At 53.4% G+C, this 17102-nt stretch overlaps 1 protein-coding gene across 3 annotated transcripts in view; it reads left to right on the top strand.

Moving 5' to 3' along the window:
- The first annotated feature begins 11868 nt into the window (after positions 1-11868).
- Positions 11869-17102, top strand: part of ZBTB16 (zinc finger and BTB domain containing 16) — a 182866-nt gene continuing 177632 nt past the window's right edge. The window contains exons 1-2 of one of the 3 annotated variants that reach the window (XM_045080512.1): positions 11869-12194; positions 15360-16717. In XM_045080512.1, coding sequence (XP_044936447.1) covers positions 15450-16717 — 1268 coding nt within the window. In that variant the 5' untranslated portion in view covers positions 11869-12194; positions 15360-15449. The other 2 variants (XM_045080513.1, XM_045080514.1) reach the window with 2 other exon arrangements.

The following is a 17102-nucleotide window of genomic DNA, read 5'->3' as shown; positions in this document are numbered from 1 at the left end:
CACCATGCACTCTCCAATCTACCTAACAACAAGAAGCAAATATTCCAGAATATTCTAAGGAGATGCAGAGGGAGAAATGAAACTACCACCCTCCGTGATCACTTCATTTTTTTTCTTGTTATTGAAGGCACTCAATAGACAGTCAATGCAATGGAAGGAAAATTCTCTTTCTGCAAAAATGGGATATTAAGTCTTTGAAGAGACCTTCCACACAGTCAAACTATTTGAAAGAAAATCCCCTCGGATGACTGGGAGCTCCTACAGAATGGAGCCTTCAGAAACCAGAGAAATCCGTGTCTTGCAGTAGATTCTGCAGTCAATGTATAGTCTTTCTGCTTGTCACCAAATTTCTCTTCCTGGTAATATTTTTGGCGTTTTAATTTTAGACATGGGTGAGGGAGTGGGAGAGAACTTTGTTTTAAAACCTAAGTCTGACATACATAAGCACCAGAATCCTATTTGATCTTAACATATTTGTTCCTCTGAGTAGAAGAGATGGCTTTGAAAAGAGAAGGATGGGCAATCATCCAGTCCTGACGACCACCTTCCTCAGAGGGGACAGCCTTCTGTTTCTGTCAGCAGAGGGTACAAGCAGGGGGTGCCCAGAAGAGGGACAGCTTGGGGAATCTGACAGACCTAAGTTTGTGCCAGCTCTGCTCCTAACAGACTGTGGGATCATGGCCAAGTTCATCAACTTCTTTGAGATTACAGAGACCTCAAGGCTCAAGTTAAGAAACCTGCCAAATTTTTATCGCTTAATAGTTTGACACCCACGTTCATCTGACTCCAAAGCCCAGAAGGCAGGGTGCATGGTTTCTTTTCCGTAGGATTATCAATTTTACTAAGCCCCAGAGGAACACATTCAGGGATTGTGCCTGTAGGAATCATGACTATGAAGTACTAGGATCAATTTCAAGCCAATATGTCAGAATGGAGATACATATGTGTGTGCACACATGCGTGTAAATATATCTGTATACCCATGCACATATACATCAAGAGATATAACCCATCTCCAAATGTCCATGATATGCTTCAACTGGCCACATGGGGAAAGCTGATAGACTTGTTACAACTCTATTGCTATTATTGCTAGTTTACGAGCCACAGGAGAATCTCAGGCTTGTGTTCTCCAATCCCACCAGTTTTGACCTCAAATTTTATTATCCAGCTTCATCGCCCCCTTGAGCTTGTTTTGAAAATCAAACCTTTCCCCTATGGGCAAGATAGGCCGAGACTGAAGATTTTGCAAACATTCACGCTATGTGCTTTGCAGGTGGTTTCACAGGATTTCCAGGAATGACTGAAATTGAAATACATCAGTGATACCCTCAAGATGGTCCCGGAGGGCTCTGGTCCCAGGTCCTGACTCAGAGTGGCCTCTGGCTTTGGGAACACTGTATTGCCTCTCTGTTTTGCTTCCTGCCTTGTAAAATGGTGAGATCGGACTAGATGATGTTTAAAGTCCCTTTCGGTTTTGAGTCTAACCGGCACTTTGAAGCAGGGAACACTTTTTGCTTGTCTCAGCTCTAGTATGCTTACCAGAAAGTTAACTGCCTTGCTTTGTCGTGGTGCCTAACGCGTATATGCAAGTGGCCGTGAGAGCCTGGGGTCCTAGTTCGGCAATGAATGCAGGAATTCTTCCAGCCTATCCCCTCGACATTATTAATCCACTGCCATTCTTCCCATCAAGCTGGAGGCCACGGGCGTGGAAAGAAGACACTGGAATGCACTATCCATCTCCTTATAACCAACGTGTTCAGCACCTTTCCTTCTTTCCAGGACCTGGGCTCACTTCTCATGGTTCCTGCTGTGTGACTCCACATGAATATGTGTTAATATTACCGTGAATATCTTTCCTTAAGTTCTGTCACTACGAAGGATGTCCCATGGTAAAACTTTCCCCACCTTTTCCTCTACTGCCTCCCCAATGAGTTAAGCTGAAAAATTACTTTTTTCCTCTGCGTTTGTGGGGATTGTGAAGAACCTTAGGCCACTGGGGAAGCCTGTTCCAGACTTAAACTCTTGCCCCCAAGCAAGTTGGGGAGGGGGTCTCAATGTTCAATCCCTGAGAAACACCCCCACCCCAACTTCTGACAGCCCGGTGGTTAGATTTGAGAGTGAGGGCGTAGGTGCCCCCCTCTTCTTCAGTGCATGGGCAAAGGAAGGTTGCTTTATCTCTCTGTCTCAGTTTCTCCAGCTGTGAAATGGGAATGACAGCAGTACCCACTTCATGGAGTTATCTGGAAGAGCTAATGACCAATGCACCCGAGTAAGTCCCTAATACCTGTCCGCGGTGGGAGTGCCCCACAAGCAGGATCCGTGCAGGGCATGGCCAAAATAAATCGGAAGGCATGACGGAAAATTTTAAGCTTATCAACTCAATATTCATTCTATATAACTACAGTTTCTCATCCTGTTGGCAGGGGACTCTCCACAAGCCTGCGAGAGGGAGCGTAACATGATCAGAAGAAATGGGGAGGTCAGATTTGGGCTTCTTTGATTACTTTGTTATCTTTGATCCCGAGCAAGTTCTGTATGTATATGTGTGTAGGGGGTGCCTGTTAGTTCAAGCACCTTCCCCCTTCTTTCCTCACTTTTATTTTGGAAAACAAGGGAGCAATAACATAACTCCCCCTGCCCTGCCCCCCCCCACTTCCTTATACCCGCGTGCTTATTAGACTCACCTTCTGAGGGCCGACTTCCTTTTGCGACTACAGGTACCCTTGGATTGTGGATTTTTAACAAAGAAGCAATATAAACACCCCAAGGTGGGGTGGGGGCTCTTTTCTTCCCAGAGGCTTTGCAGAGACCGAAGTATTGACCAAAGCAAAACCAGCTGCCCATATTCAGGGAATGCCTTCTCCGCCTATTTGGATGAACCCACAAGAGAGGTCTCTTTAAGGACAAGGAAAGAAATATGGGGTGGAAGAGAGAAAGCAGGGAAAGCTGTGGCTCTGGGATAGAGTGAGCTCACAGAAAACTTTCTCAGAGCCTTGCAGCCCTCTGTGATGCGCGGTCTCCCGTATAATTATGATCCGCACAAACGAGTTGGCAACTAGGAGGTGGTCACTGTCCCTGCGACTTGCAGCTGGAGAGCTTAGCATCTACCTAACAAGTACTTGGCAAAGAGAAAAAAAAATCATAGTAGGCAAACGACTTCTGAGTATCAAGACACCCAGCTTTCCACAACTCTTCCAGTTTTCCAAACATAACGCCCCTTCCAATCCCCAGCTAGACGGAGTGGAGGGCACCCAACACTTCCCACATGTTCCCCAGAACGAGGGCTCCCTTACCCCAGGCAGGGGTGCCGGAGCCTTCTTGCAGGGCCAGAGCAAACACATGAGTCAGGGCTGGGCAGAGGCGTAGTGGGTGGGAGTCCGCAGTGGCCAGCCTGCCTCACCCCGGGCTTCTCCGCAGACCCCCGGTCTTGTAAGCGTCATCCTAAAGGTTAATAATAATCACAACCGGCAGCCCATCATTGCCTCCCTGTCTGGCTGAGAGGTTTACAACTTAAACTCATGGCAGGGGGAGAAATTGGCTCAATCACTTGGAGTAATGGTACACGGAGAGCCAGTTGGCCATGACTGCTATTTAACTCAGGGGAAACAGGCTGCTGCGCCCACCGTGTGGACACACTAATAAACACGCCATGCTACCAGGGAAAAATTAGCACCGCCACTCCCTGCACTCGCCACCCTGCTCTCCATTTGCCTGTTTGCCTCACCCCGAGCCAGGAAACAGGGCAAGACTAGGAGGAAGACAGGGCCATGGACAGAGGTACACAGATATGGGTATGTCTACACTCACGGGTCCCTGATTGGCCTGTGATTCGAAGTGTATCTATCACACATTTTACCCCAGATATTTCTCAGAAGGCATTTTGGATGGGGCGGATGGAAAGAAAGATGACCTGACATCGTCACTAGGAATAGCGAACGATTTCAGATCTTCCCCTTTTTTGGGCCAGGCACCCTTTGGGCATCTGCCTAGCCGCTCTAGTGATGGGGGACAGGGGGGACCATTATCGTCCCAGTGTACAGGTGAGGACACAGCAACTCAACGAATCTAAGTCATTGAGCCAAGATCAGCTGGGACCCGAGAGGTGGGAGATGGTATTTGAACACAGCCTCAGGAGAATAAATCACAGCCCACGCTTTCAGCCTTCATTCTGCCCTGGGTATTTCCGGGATGGAGGAGAACATTGAAGATAAACTCCTTGGCCTTCCCGTTGTCTCTATAGCCCCATTTCTATTCCTCACATTCCTGGGTAGGTGGACATTATGATGCCTTATCTGCCCTTGCCCCGCGGTCATGCCGCTTTCCACCACCAACAAGAACTTTCACCATGTGCAGAAGTAAAACCCACAGCCACCCTCGTTCCCACAGCACACACAGTACATTTAGCAGAAGAGGTAGTTAAAGAAGAATAGGTGGGGCGCCTGGGTGGCTCAGTGGGTTAAAGCCTCTGCCTTCAGTTTGGGTCATGATCTCAGAGTCCTGGGATCGAGCCCCGTATCGGGCTCTCTGCTCAGCAGGGAGCCTGCTTCCCCTCTCTCTTCCTGCCTCTCTGCCTACTTGGGATCCCTTTCTCTCTCTCAAATAAATAAATAAAATCTAAAAAAAAAAAAAGAATAGGTTCATGGGGAAAAGGATGAACCGTAAACTGTCAGGATCTTTCCTAGGTTTCCCCTTGGCCCCATCCATACAAGGTGCTACAGTCTCTCGATGCACCTGCCTTAGAGGTTGACCTTGGGGAGCCCCTTCTCCCAGGCTGGAATCCCAGCTCAGGCACTGTGGCCCTGCTCGGTCTAACGAATGAAACAAGGTGTATTAATTAAGGTAATGCTAGCTACTATAATTTGTAAGCTCCAAAAGACCTGAAGACTAGGGCTGCCAGATTCAGGGAAAAAAAAAAAGATATTAAGTTTGAAGTTCAGATAATTTTCTTAATGTAACTGTGATCTGTACGATATTCGGGATATATATATACTAAGAATTATTCCTCATTTACCTGAAATTCACATGAGACTGGGGGCCTTCTTTTTTATTTGGCAACCCTACTGGAGACATGGGAGGTTTATTTCTTGTTTCTCTAAGTTCACAGTGGGTGTTCTTAGGAGGCAGGCGGTGTCCCCACAAGTCATAATTCAGGGACCCAGGTTCCTTCCAGCTTGGCTCTGCCATTTTCCTTACTCAGCTTCCCCGGCATCTCTATCCTCATGGGGTCAGGTCGCAGGAAGGGACAGGGCACAGAGGAGCCTGTGCTGGAGACTTTTCTGGGCCCCTCCTGGAAGTGGCATTTCTTCCAGTCCATTTGTTGGCCAGAACCCGATCACACGGCCTGGACCTAACAGCAAGGTAAGAAGAAGTAATGTAAGCCAGTGTGTGCTCAGAAAGAGAACTGAGAACCAGCTAGTCTCTGCTAACCTGTCAGTGCTTGTGCCTGATGTGGGTCTCAGATGCTGGCGCTGGGTTCTGTGAGCCGCCCTCCAGCCGCCAGTGTCCCTAGCTGGAGATCGGATGCTCTCCTTTCATTCCTGGATTGCTTAGCTAACAGCTCTCCAGGACTGGGAGTCGGAGGCCATTGCGGGACTAAGAAGCAGCGTGATTCAAATCAAGTCCTTTTAATCCAATGCAATTTAATAAATATTTACTAATGCTCCTAGAGTATTGAGATAAGCTTGGTTCTAGGCCCCTGAAGGAGATAGAAATTAAAACAGAACCCAGTGATGCCCTCAAGGAGCTGCATACAATTACATTCAATAGCTATCCTCTACTCCTATCTATATCCTATTGATTTTTGTCAAAGGTTGGGGGAAAAGCCGTAGCTACAAAAGAATTCTGCCCTAGATGCTGGTCTACAGAATGGTCCCTCCTCTCCCAAGTTCCTAAAACCCTTGGCGTCTGTATCCACTCATTCATTCCGTTGGTTCATTCATGGAAATTCAACAAGCAGAGATCTGTTCTGTTTGCCAGTGTGCTAGGCTCTGTGGGTTGGGAATGGGAGCACCAAGTTGAACAAGATTGAGACCTTGCTTTCTGGAAACTCATCATGGAGGGTGGTCAGAATGCACAGACCTCGGCTCCAAGGCAGATGGTAGTAAGTACTACGATAAACATTCCAACAGTGCTTCGGGACTTGGGGAGGAAGGAGGAATTAATTCCGACTGGGGTGGTGGAAAAGATGACATCAAGATCCAACAGTGACTTCCCAGAGGGACACAGGAAGCTCTCTTGGCAAGGAAGTCTGAGTCAAAGCATCTGACTCCCAACTCCCAACAGCCTTGGCCCACAGGCGCCCTCAGTCTCTCACCTCCTCAGCCCTTAGAGAACAAGGCAGTGAGCTTTCCTCAAAGAAGAACTTCAAGGAGGTCTTCTGCTTTATCTCAAAAATTCAGATGAGAATTTTGAATTCCACTCCATGGGAGACCAATGCTTGTTTTGCTAGAATAATTTTCATATGATTGGCATACATGAACTGTCTTGAGTAAAATTGTTTTGTCTTGTGGCTGGTGTGCCCTCAACATACATACCCCTTGCACTGGCCGAGTACCTTCTCCAGAAATTTAGCTTCTGAGCCGAGAAGTTCAGGTGTCACGTAGCCCGTGTCTTTTGTCCTTGTCAGGATGAATGAAATATTCTTCCAGATCTCTGAGACTGGTCATAGTGGAGGGACAGATACACAGGAATTACAGAGGAGCCCGGCGTTAGCTGAACTCGGGATGTTTCATGCACTTGTCTCCCATGGGGGACAAAGAGAAGGAACACTGCCCCTGGGACAGGAGCTATGTCTCTAGACCATGATGCTTCTGTGGGCATCTCTAGGACCATGACCCTCTCTCCCTGCACACCCTGCTCAGCATTGAGTAGAACTAGAGCGCTCCTGCTGGAGAACAGCCAGCTGCCTCGGATCGAAATCTACACCATTAAACACCTCAAAAATTAAACAGTTGGCTATGTAATGTTAAACAGTATAAGAAAATGTGGCATACTTCCCCTCTCCCTGGCCTCTCCACAATGAAACACCGAAGTGTTAAAAAAAAAAAAAAAAAAAAAAAAGAAAGAAAAAAGAAAAAAAAAAGGGCCCTGTGTGTGATGAGGACTTGGGGGTTAATTTTCAGCATGGTGCCTGGGGATTTAGCGGTGGGACTCCCATTACTTGTAATGGGAACCCCGCTGCTTCATTTCACGCATACTGTATGGAAACCGCACCCTTCCATGGCTTCACAATTTTAGTTTTGAAATTGAGACCCTCTTTCTCAGAGCAAAGCAGATTTTCAGAAAGACCAAACTACTCAGTGTTTTGGCCTGTGTGTTTGTGCTTCTGTGTATGAGGGAGAGAGAGAGAGAGAGAGAGAGAGAGAGAGAGAATGCCTTTCTCCTAAGTGCAGGTGCCCCTTTCTGATGCCGATGTCCAGTCGCTGATGGGATAACAGGGGCTGGATTGTCACATCCCAAAGCTTTGTTAGGAACCCCATAAAACTAACACATGGTTGGTGATACCCAGTGAAACCCCAGCTTCTGCCATAATAACCTGAGCCCTGCCGCCTGTCATTAAGGGACCTCTCTTATTAGACATCTCTTTTTTAAATAGCTACCATCATCTGGTCCCAGTGTACATTAAATCCCATTATAATTATAAACACACTTCCCCATAACATCCGTTGCAGATTTCATCCACACTGCCTACCCCCTCAGGGCATCTTTGCGCTAATAACAACTCAGATTTGCTATCTGAGTTGACAACAACATTAAGGTCCCAACACCATTTGCAATATGCTGGGGAAGAGAGCGAGGAGGAAAAGCTTTCTCTTCCTCAATCATGAAGAACTTGGGGTCACAGTGACCCAAGGCCTCAGGAGCTAAAAGAAAAAAAAGCCCCTCTTCTTTCCCCCTTCGAGAAGTCACTCTCTGCCCACCAGACAGGACGGGTATGTCCAGCACTGGCAAAGCCCAGGTTTGTAAATATCATTAGCCAGGAAAACAGATGGCGGTCACTCATCACAGAGGTCATCTTCTCATTTGGTTTTCTGTGCTCCAACTAACTGGAATCCACATGTCTCCTGATTACTTCCCCCCTCTGGGTTTTGGAGGGGGCATGTAAAAAAGTAACATGAAAGAATTAAAATAATTAAGGGGGAAAAAAAAAGACGAACCAGAGAAAGCCATCCACCTAGTCAGGGAGGCGAAATTTGACTTTGGTTAGTTTTTGACGTCATTTCCATCCACCTAGTAAATATCTGCAGTTATGACCTTGAAGCCTTGTAAGGTCCTTTGCCTCCAGGAAAGGCCAGAGTAGGTCTGCAGTATCTCCCCCTCGAGTGTCGGGGGGGGGGTTGGGGGGCAGAGAGCTGAGGGTGCCTGTGACCACCTGGTATGTCTTCCAGGGGCAAGTTGGAGTTCTCAGTTGCTGAGGACTTTTTCCAATCAAGGGTTTCACTACCTGCGTCCCTCGTGAAAAGGCTTTATTCCAGACTCATCTCAAGGTTTTAGTATGCAAAGTAGCTGCTTCTCCCCGCCGGAGGTGGGAGTCCTTGATTTATTTATCATGATAGGAAAGTCTACCTTTACATTTTACAACTATTTTCCAGCTGAGGAGTTGGAACAAAATGAGTTGCAACATTTCATTAACACTCAATCCGAATACAGAATGCTCAAAACACCTCCAGCAGCCTGCTTCCTGGGCATCTGTTTGGTTGAAGTTGTATTGTAATTCAAAACTCCCTCCTCAACTTTTGCCTGTGATTTTGAGAAAGGACGGAAGGTGACCTAAGCCTGTTTACCTGGTGGCACCACTCAGTGGGGAATGGCTTGGTCCTCAGCTTGCCAGGCTTACTGGCAGCTCTCTGCCTCAGGGGAGGAAGAGGAGAAAGAAAATCAAAACCCAGTTTTCCTTGTTCTGTCTTGCTAGAGGCCGTACCATCTAGAAGTGAAGATCATGAGCTCTGTAATGGTCTGATTTAAAGCCTCAGCTCTGCAGTCTTGGGTAGGATGCTTAACCTCAGTTTTCCCATCTGAGAAATGGGGGCAATACTAGCACCTGCCTGAACAGGGTTGTAACAAGGATTAAATACCCAGGATAGGTAATGTGTTAAGATGCATGGTCTGTGCTCAGAATGAGTTCTCATTCCCGCTGTCTCTTCCTTGTAAGATCCCTTAGACTGAACAAAGCCCCTCTTCCCGAAACTGCGCTCTGAAAGGCTGCTACCCGTGGAAGGTGTGTGAATAAGAAGAAGGAGACGGGGGAATAGGAAGATTTAATGTGGAATTCTATCCAAAGGTCAATTCATCTATTCCCCCGTCTCTAGCATGGTCTGGTAAGACCGAGGTCTCTCCTATTTTTAGACCTGTCTGAACTGATGTCCCAGCTTCCCTTACCATACCCTTCAAGTAAAAAAATAATAATAAAAAAAAAAATCACTACAAATACGTGAACATCAGAGAGAGAGAGAGAGTGTTAGTTTTCTTCTGTGATTTTCCACCCCACTGTCTTTCGGTGCCGCCATATGAAATCTCTGAACTGGGGATTCTCCTCAGCTTTCAGGGGGCCCAAAGACACAACTCTGGCTAAAAATGGTGCCAGTTTTGGGGAGGGAGCTGCTGCTGCTGCTTTATCTGGGCCCAATAAACCTTATCAAACCGCCCTGCAGCCAGCCTTCAGTGCTAAGTGGAAATGCTTGGAGCCCAATGCTGGCTTTCAGCCCACAGCCTCGCCTGCCTTCCTCCTTTTTGTTACCTTCTCCACCTCTTAAATTCAGGCATTAATCTCTCTTTAACACTTACTAACAAGGGCTGGGCTTTTTTAATGGGCAGAGTTTATGAAGCAAGGGAGATTTTCACATCGAGTGAATATGGCAAGGGATGGTTGGGGGGAGTTCAGGGCGGTGGAGGGATTGTTCTAGCTCTCCCATTGTTTTCAAGGCTTCTCTCTTTCTCTGATTTCAGGATTAATAGGAGATTAGGATCAAGGGTTAATTGTGTGCCTCTCCTGCTACTGCGTTTAGGAGGGGCTGGTAGGTGGATGTGGATGGCAGGGCGGCAACCTTCCGCAGGCAACATCTCCGGCAGAGGCTCAACAAGTTCAATGGTCATTTCTTCTCTTCCCTGGTGAGGCAGTAGGAGGGTCTTTCTTCTGTTTTTACATCCCTCTCCTCGTGCTCTCCTTGCAGACCAGTTTCTTAACTTCCTTTAAATGCCCTTCATCTTGCAGATAGTGTAGACCTTAGCTAGAAAAACAGTCCGTAACCGGGTTTGCTTTTTACTGTTAATACCTAGGGACCAGGGTTCCGGGGATTGGTTAGGTGTCGCTGTATTCGGGACTGTCTAAGGGTAACTGGCTCCCTCCCTTCACTTCCCAGTGGGCTTCTCTGCTCTCTCCTCTCCTCTGACTCAGGCAAGGCTGAGCCCTTTCCCTGCTAGGAGACTGGAGCATGCTTCCAGGGATGGAACTTCTTGTCCTTGGGACGGTTTCCCCTTAGCCATTCTTGGGATTCTGAGCACTTTGTACTCCGGCCTTCAGTGGCCCAGAAGCGGATTTTTGCCTCTAGTTGGTGTCTGCCACCCTTCCATGACCCTACAGTTCTTGGGGCCTCACTCTAGGTCTGGGGCAGTACCGGTGACAATCATTGGAATGTGATTGTATGTGAGTCCTGCACAAACCTTTGACTCAGCAGCATGTTAAGGACAGAATGTGGGGGCTCAGTTCTCCCTGACTGAAGCCAGGAGATGCTGACTGCATGACCTCCAGGGCTGACAGCACGGAGACCCAGGGAGGGCGCTCTCCACCACCACCTTCACCCCCAGCATCCCGGTCATTAGCCAGCTGCCAAGGCCAGTGCTTACCAGAGAGCTTCCCACCTCTGGCCCCTACCACCGCTAAGCTCCAGGAAAAGGGGGCAGGAGGGGACTCTCCACCGCCAGAGGAACAGTAGGTTTCTTCTGGTGGCTGTATCCCAGAGGTTAGTGACCTCAGCTCCACTCCCTAAAGTGGAGCAGCCCTCTGAGAGGAGAAGGCTCTTGCCGGAGAGCAAGGGGGCTCTGGAGCTTTTTCAAGCTTTCACTTGCCCCTTGAAGGCTTTGCCTGAGCAGGACGCTGTTCTCAGGAACTGTGTCTAACCAGGTTCCCTAGCTGGGGGGTGGGGGTGGGTGGGGCAAAGCCCAGGGGATGCACAGGATTGAGAGGGATGAAAGTTCCTCTCAGGCCTCGATTTCGGCCTCCGGGGATGCCCACAGCTAAAGTGGGGGAGGGCTCTCCCTTCTACGACTGGTTCCCGCGGACCCTCTGGCACCAGGCTCCCCAGGGCCTGCGAACTGCGCGCCCGGAGACTTCTCGCAATCGGGATGCCATAGGCATGGAAGGCCTGGGCTTGGGCTCAGAAAGGGACCTTCTGCCACCGATGTCGGGGTACAGGGGATGCAGCCCCGAGCCAAGAGAAAAGTGAAAGGCGAGATGACACACACAGAATCGAGTCAAACACCAGAGCCGCGGACGAAACTCCGCGCCTGGGGCAGCAGGGAAGAAGAAAACCCATATCCAAAGGAAATAAAAAGCCTGGGGTTGAAGGCGGGGGCTTCTCCTCGCCCCTCACCTCCACTGCCAGCACGGAGGGTTCCGAGTCCCTGGCACCGCTCTCCGCGAGCTCCTTCTTCTCTCTGCGCTGGGCCGGTGAGCGGCGGCCGCCGGCGCCCCAGCAGCAGCTAGATGTCAGGCGAAGCCCAGAGCGCCGCGCGCGGGGAAGGGAGGGGAGGGGAGGGGAGGCGGGGAGGGGAGGGGTGGGGCGGGGAGCGCGCGCGGGCTCGGCCAGTGCGGGAGGGGGGGTGGGGGTGGGGGTGGGGGTGGGCGGGCTGAGCCCGGGGACGGCGCGGGAGGGGGGAGGGAAGGGGGGCAGCTGTGGGCAGCGAGCCGGGCTCGGCCGCCAGCACTAAAGATGGAGAGGCGCCGGGGCCTCGCAGGGGAGGGGGCTCGGCGTTGACGTGGGACGCGGCGGAGGCGCCGCAGCCGGTGGTGATTTGCTAACCTCGCAGCAGAGAGGAGTTGAGGGCGATGAGAGCGGGTACTGCGAACTGCCGGGCGCTGCCGCCGCTGCCGCCGTGATACCGAGAGCAACAGTTCCCAGCAACACCCCTCCCCGACACAGGCACACACCCCCAAGAGGCACGCACACCCACCCCCAGCGCCCGGCTCGGCAGCGGTGAGTGAGGGGCCGGGGAGGGGCGCACCGCTCAGCCGTAGGCGTGCGCCGGGGCGCCCCGGGGCTGGAGAGGTCCGAGGGGCGCGCTCCCTTCGGCCACTCGGCCGCCAGGCTGGTGCCTTATTTTATTCGGCTCGTTCCCTTCCTGCTGCGGCAGCCGTCGCCACCGCCTGTTGGGGGTCGGCTAGAAGGGGAGCCCCGGCTGTCAGCTTGGGCGCAGCTGCCTCCCCAACCCTTCCTCTCTAGGGCACGGTCGGGGTGAGAGGTGGGAGGCAGAGCGGTCTTGAGGGGGCTGGAGGCGCGAGCGGAGGGTCGGGGAACCGGAGGCTTTGTACCACCAGGGGCCGGCGGAGGAGCGGCGAGCCGGTGGGTGCTCATATGTATGCGGACCGGTGCGCGGGCGCGATAGGGTTGTGCTTTATTTGTGTTTATTCACCGGCCGGCTGGGAAGCTAGAATCCGAGGATCCGAGGAGTGGATTTGGGGGCGGAGGGGAACAGGACTCGGATTCACTTGGGTTTTGCTTTCTCTTTGAAAAACGTGGTGGGCTTTTTTTTTTCCGAATTGGACTTGACCCCCCCACCTTTTTGGGGGGGGGAGGGGCGGCCGTGGCGGAGCCGCAGACCCTCCTCGGCTCTTGGGCGGGACCGGCCGTGGCGCCGGAGCTCGCTGTGCGCTCCGGGCCGCGCTCGGTGGGTGCCCCGGCTCTGCACCTGATGCATTCGGGACGCGTTTCCCAGCCCCGCGCGCCGGTAGCTCGCTGGCACAGCCCCTCCAACGCTCCCGCACGCGCTCGAAATGCGCACAGTCTCGGCGGCCCGCGGACCCACGGGAACGCACGGACGCGCCGTGCGGCGATTCACTCGCCCGCTCCCCGGGACGCTCGCAGCGTGCCCCGGCCGGGCACCCTGCCCGTCGCTGCCGGGGTCACGGCCCTGGGTCGGAGAGGGAGGGCCGGCAGCTCCCTGCTCGCGGATCCTTCCACAACTCGCTCTCGGGCTTTTGTGCTTCCCCTTCGCCGCGGGGCGGGTCCGTCGCTCAGGCGTCCAGCCTGCCGGGACTCTCGCCTTTCGTCCGGGTCTCTTTCGCTTTCCCTCTTCCCTAACCCGCTCCTTTTCTCTCCGCCGTCTGGCTCCCCGGGAAAAGTTGCTTCCCCAAGTTTGCCGAAGTCGCTTTCAAGTCTCCGTGGGGGTGGCGGGGACTGGGGGCGTGTGGGAGCCAGATCGATCCCCGGGAGCTCCACCGGCGGAGCGCCGGCGTTCCCCCGCGCCGCAGGGCTGAGCGCTGCAGCCGGCGCCCACCTGATCCCGGGCGCAGAGCCGTGGGTGCGGGGTCGGCTGCCCGAGAGCACTCTGATTTCCCGCAGGACCCAGGGCGCTTGCTTTGGGGAAGGAATTCGGGTGGCCCAGCTTCCATTCTTTCGAAGGCCCCTCCTCGTTCTCCGAAGCCCCTGGGTCTGAAGGCAAGCGCACGCACGGTGGCAAGGCGCGGATGAGTGGCAGTTCCACTCTGGACGGCCTTAGTCCCCACCCCAGTGTGGGCTGCAAAAGTGTCTTGACTAGCCGTCCTATTAACCCTTTCCGCGTGAGATCTGTGGCTCTGGAGCCAATAGGGCTCCTTCTGGGGGCGGAGGCAAGCCCTGTTTGGAGAGTCAGGGAGAGCCAGCCTTCGCGGTGCTTCAACTTCATTTCACTGTGGCATTGGCCCCAGCAAGGCCGGCGAGGGGGCGGGGGGCACCTGGGTCTGGGTGATGTCTTCCTAACGCTTTAAACCGGCGAGGGAGTCTCAGAACCCTGTTACTGATCCCAAACAGCGCTTTGGGAGAAGCCTTTGTCTCCCAGCCTCCTCTCTCTTCATACTGGTAGACGCTGGTGCAGGTCTCACTTCTGGTGCCTCCAAGCCATGTCCAGCACCAGTTGCTGCTCGTGGGCACAGGACTTTGGAACCTGTGGGACATGCTTGGAGTTCATGTCCTTCGCCTGTGCACTGCTGGCTAGAGGGGTGCATATTTCCTATGACCTCTTCCAGGTCTTTTGTGACCTCTTCCCCCGCATCTGATAGATCCCCTTGCCCACTGGGCACTTGTGGGCGGGAGTTAGGTGTGGCATGTCCTAGAAGCATGTATACACGTGCTAACTGTGCCCCTCTGGCTGCTGCATTGCACACACATGCCCACGCACACGCGGTCCAGATTTCCGATTGCACGTGCAGTAGCTCTGAGTGTAAGTAAGCCAAACTAGCGTGAGGGTTATGTGTGTTCACGATGGTGCCTGGGGGGTAGGGTCAAGGTGTCGGTGGGTCAGTCCCTTGCAGCCCTGAGAAGAGGGCAAGGGCAGAGACTGGAAGGTACTGCCTGGCCGTGGGAGGGCCAGAGAAGGTACAGCCTAACTGGTAGATTGCTGTGGGCCAGGACTATAGGCCCCGTGTCCCAGGTGGGCTTGCCTGTGTTCCTCCGGCCGCTGCAGCAAGGCAGGATGTAGAAAAACTTTGTTTAGAAGATGGGGCTTACGGCACAGGGGACTTGAGAGTGAAATCCTGGGCTCTCATGGACGAAAGGAAGGGCTGAAACTCTTTTTTTAAAGATTTTATTTATTTATTTGACAGACAGAGATCACCGGTAGGCAGAGAGGCAAGCAGAGAGAGAGGAGGAAGCAGGATCCCCACCAAGCAGAGAGCCCAATGCAGGGCTCGATCCCAGGACCCTGAGATCATGACCTGAGCCGAAGGCAGAGAGGTTTTAACCCACTGAGCCACCCAGGTGCCCCGGGGCTGAAACTCTTAAAGGGCTGGCTGACTGCCTCCTAACGCATATGGGCCTTGTTATGTGTATGGGAGGCCCTGCTCTCAGGCTTTAGGAAAGCCCAGGACTCACAAGGCTTCACTGTAATTCCCATTTCACTTCAGCCAGCAGACATCACAGAGCAGTGAATGAGGTATATGCTGGAGCAGAACCTTCTCTTTACCCTCCTCATACCTGGGCTCCCAAGGGCACATGTGCAGAGTTCTAGGAAGCTTCCTCCCACCCCCATCACAACTGCTGAGACTGTCTCACAGGGAGGGGGGCACCGATGGGGGCGCTGTGTTGTCGGACTCCTTCTTTTTAGAGATACTCATCTGTCTTCTGTCCTCTCCTCTCGTTTCCTGCCCCTCCCTTATCCCCCCGTAGCCCTCTCCGTTGGCCCAGGACACGCACCCAGCCCCGCCACGCAGAGCCAGGAAGGAAAGAGAGCCTCATGCCTAAGCCGAGGGGAGCACCATGGATCTGACAAAGATGGGCATGATCCAGCTGCAGAACCCCAGCCACCCCACGGGGCTCCTGTGCAAGGCCAACCAGATGCGGCTGGCGGGGACGCTGTGCGACGTGGTCATCATGGTGGACAGCCAGGAGTTCCATGCCCACCGGACCGTGCTGGCCTGCACCAGCAAGATGTTTGAGATCCTCTTCCACCGCAACAGCCAGCACTATACGCTGGACTTCCTCTCGCCAAAGACCTTCCAGCAGATTCTGGAGTATGCGTACACGGCCACGCTGCAAGCCAAGGCGGAGGACCTGGATGACTTGCTGTACGCAGCAGAGATCTTAGAGATCGAGTACCTAGAGGAGCAGTGCCTGAAGATCCTGGAGACCATCCAGGCCTCAGATGACAACGACACGGAGGCCACCATGGCAGATGGTGCGGCCGAGGAGGAAGAGGACCGCAAAGCTCGGTACCTCAAGAACATCTTCATCTCGAAGCATTCCAGCGAGGAGAGCGGGTACGCCAGTGTGGCCGCACAGAGCCTCCCGGGACCCATGGTGGACCAGAGCCCTTCTGTCTCCACCTCGTTCGGTCATTCGGCCATGAGTCCCACCAAGGCTGCGGTGGACAGCTTGATGACCATAGGACAGTCTCTCCTCCAGGGAACGCTCCAGCCTCCCGCGGGGCCCGAGGAGCCGACTCTGGCTGCAGGCGGGAGGCACGCTGGGGTGGCCGAGGTGAAGACGGAGATGATGCAGGTGGACGAGGTGCCCAGCCAGGACAGCCCTGGGGCCACCGAGTCCGGCATGGCGGGCGCCGTGGGGGACAAAGTGGAGGAAAGGGGCAAAGAGGGGCCCGGGACCCCGACTCGGAGCAGCGTCATCACCAGCGCCCGGGAGCTGCATTACGGGCGCGAGGAGAGCGCGGAGCAGCTGCCGCCTCCCACTGAGGCCGGTCAGGGCCCCCCAGGCCGACCCGAGCACCCCGCGCCCCCAGCGGAGAAACACCTGGGCCTCTATTCCGTGTTGCCCAACCACAAGGCCGACGCCGTGTTGAGCATGCCGTCGTCCGTGACCTCGGGCCTCCACGTGCAGCCCGCCCTGGCCGTGTCCATGGACTTCAGCACCTACGGGGGGCTGCTGCCCCAGGGCTTCATCCAGAGGGAGCTGTTCAACAAGCTGGGGGAGCTGGCTGTGGGCATGAAGTCCGAGAGCCGGACCGTCGGGGAGCAGTGCAGCGTGTGCGGGGTGGAGCTCCCGGACAACGAGGCCGTGGAGCAGCACAGGTAGGCCCTCTCGGGTCCCGCACCCCGCACCCCAGCCCCAGCCCTCTGCCTTGCACACCCCGCCTTCAGATACCCAGCTACCCCTGCGCCTGGAGCCTGGCTGCCCTGGCCTCCCTGCTCTTTGTAAACAAACTCCCGTTTTTTTTCCAAGTCCTGGCTTGGGTGGGGGGCTTACTCTTCACATGTGGCGAGAGGGGCCTGGGGTCTTTCCCTAAGCATCGGGGAATCCTTGGGCGCAGCTCTTCTCTCACTTTTTGTTTTTGGGTTCTCATTTAATGGTTTTTCTGCTGTTGGGTCTGGTCGTCTTTGCCTGGAGTGACTAATATGCTGGAGGGAGGGAGAAGAGGAAGTGGGATTGGGGGAGGGGGTCTTCTATGGCCTTTCC

Source organism: Mustela putorius, unplaced genomic scaffold, assembly GCF_011764305.1.
Source record: "Mustela putorius furo isolate JIRA1106 unplaced genomic scaffold, ASM1176430v1.1 tig00000460_pilon_pilon_pilon, whole genome shotgun sequence".
NCBI lineage: Eukaryota > Metazoa > Chordata > Mammalia > Carnivora > Mustelidae > Mustela > Mustela putorius.
This window is presented reverse-complemented; position numbering and strand designations above follow the sequence as displayed.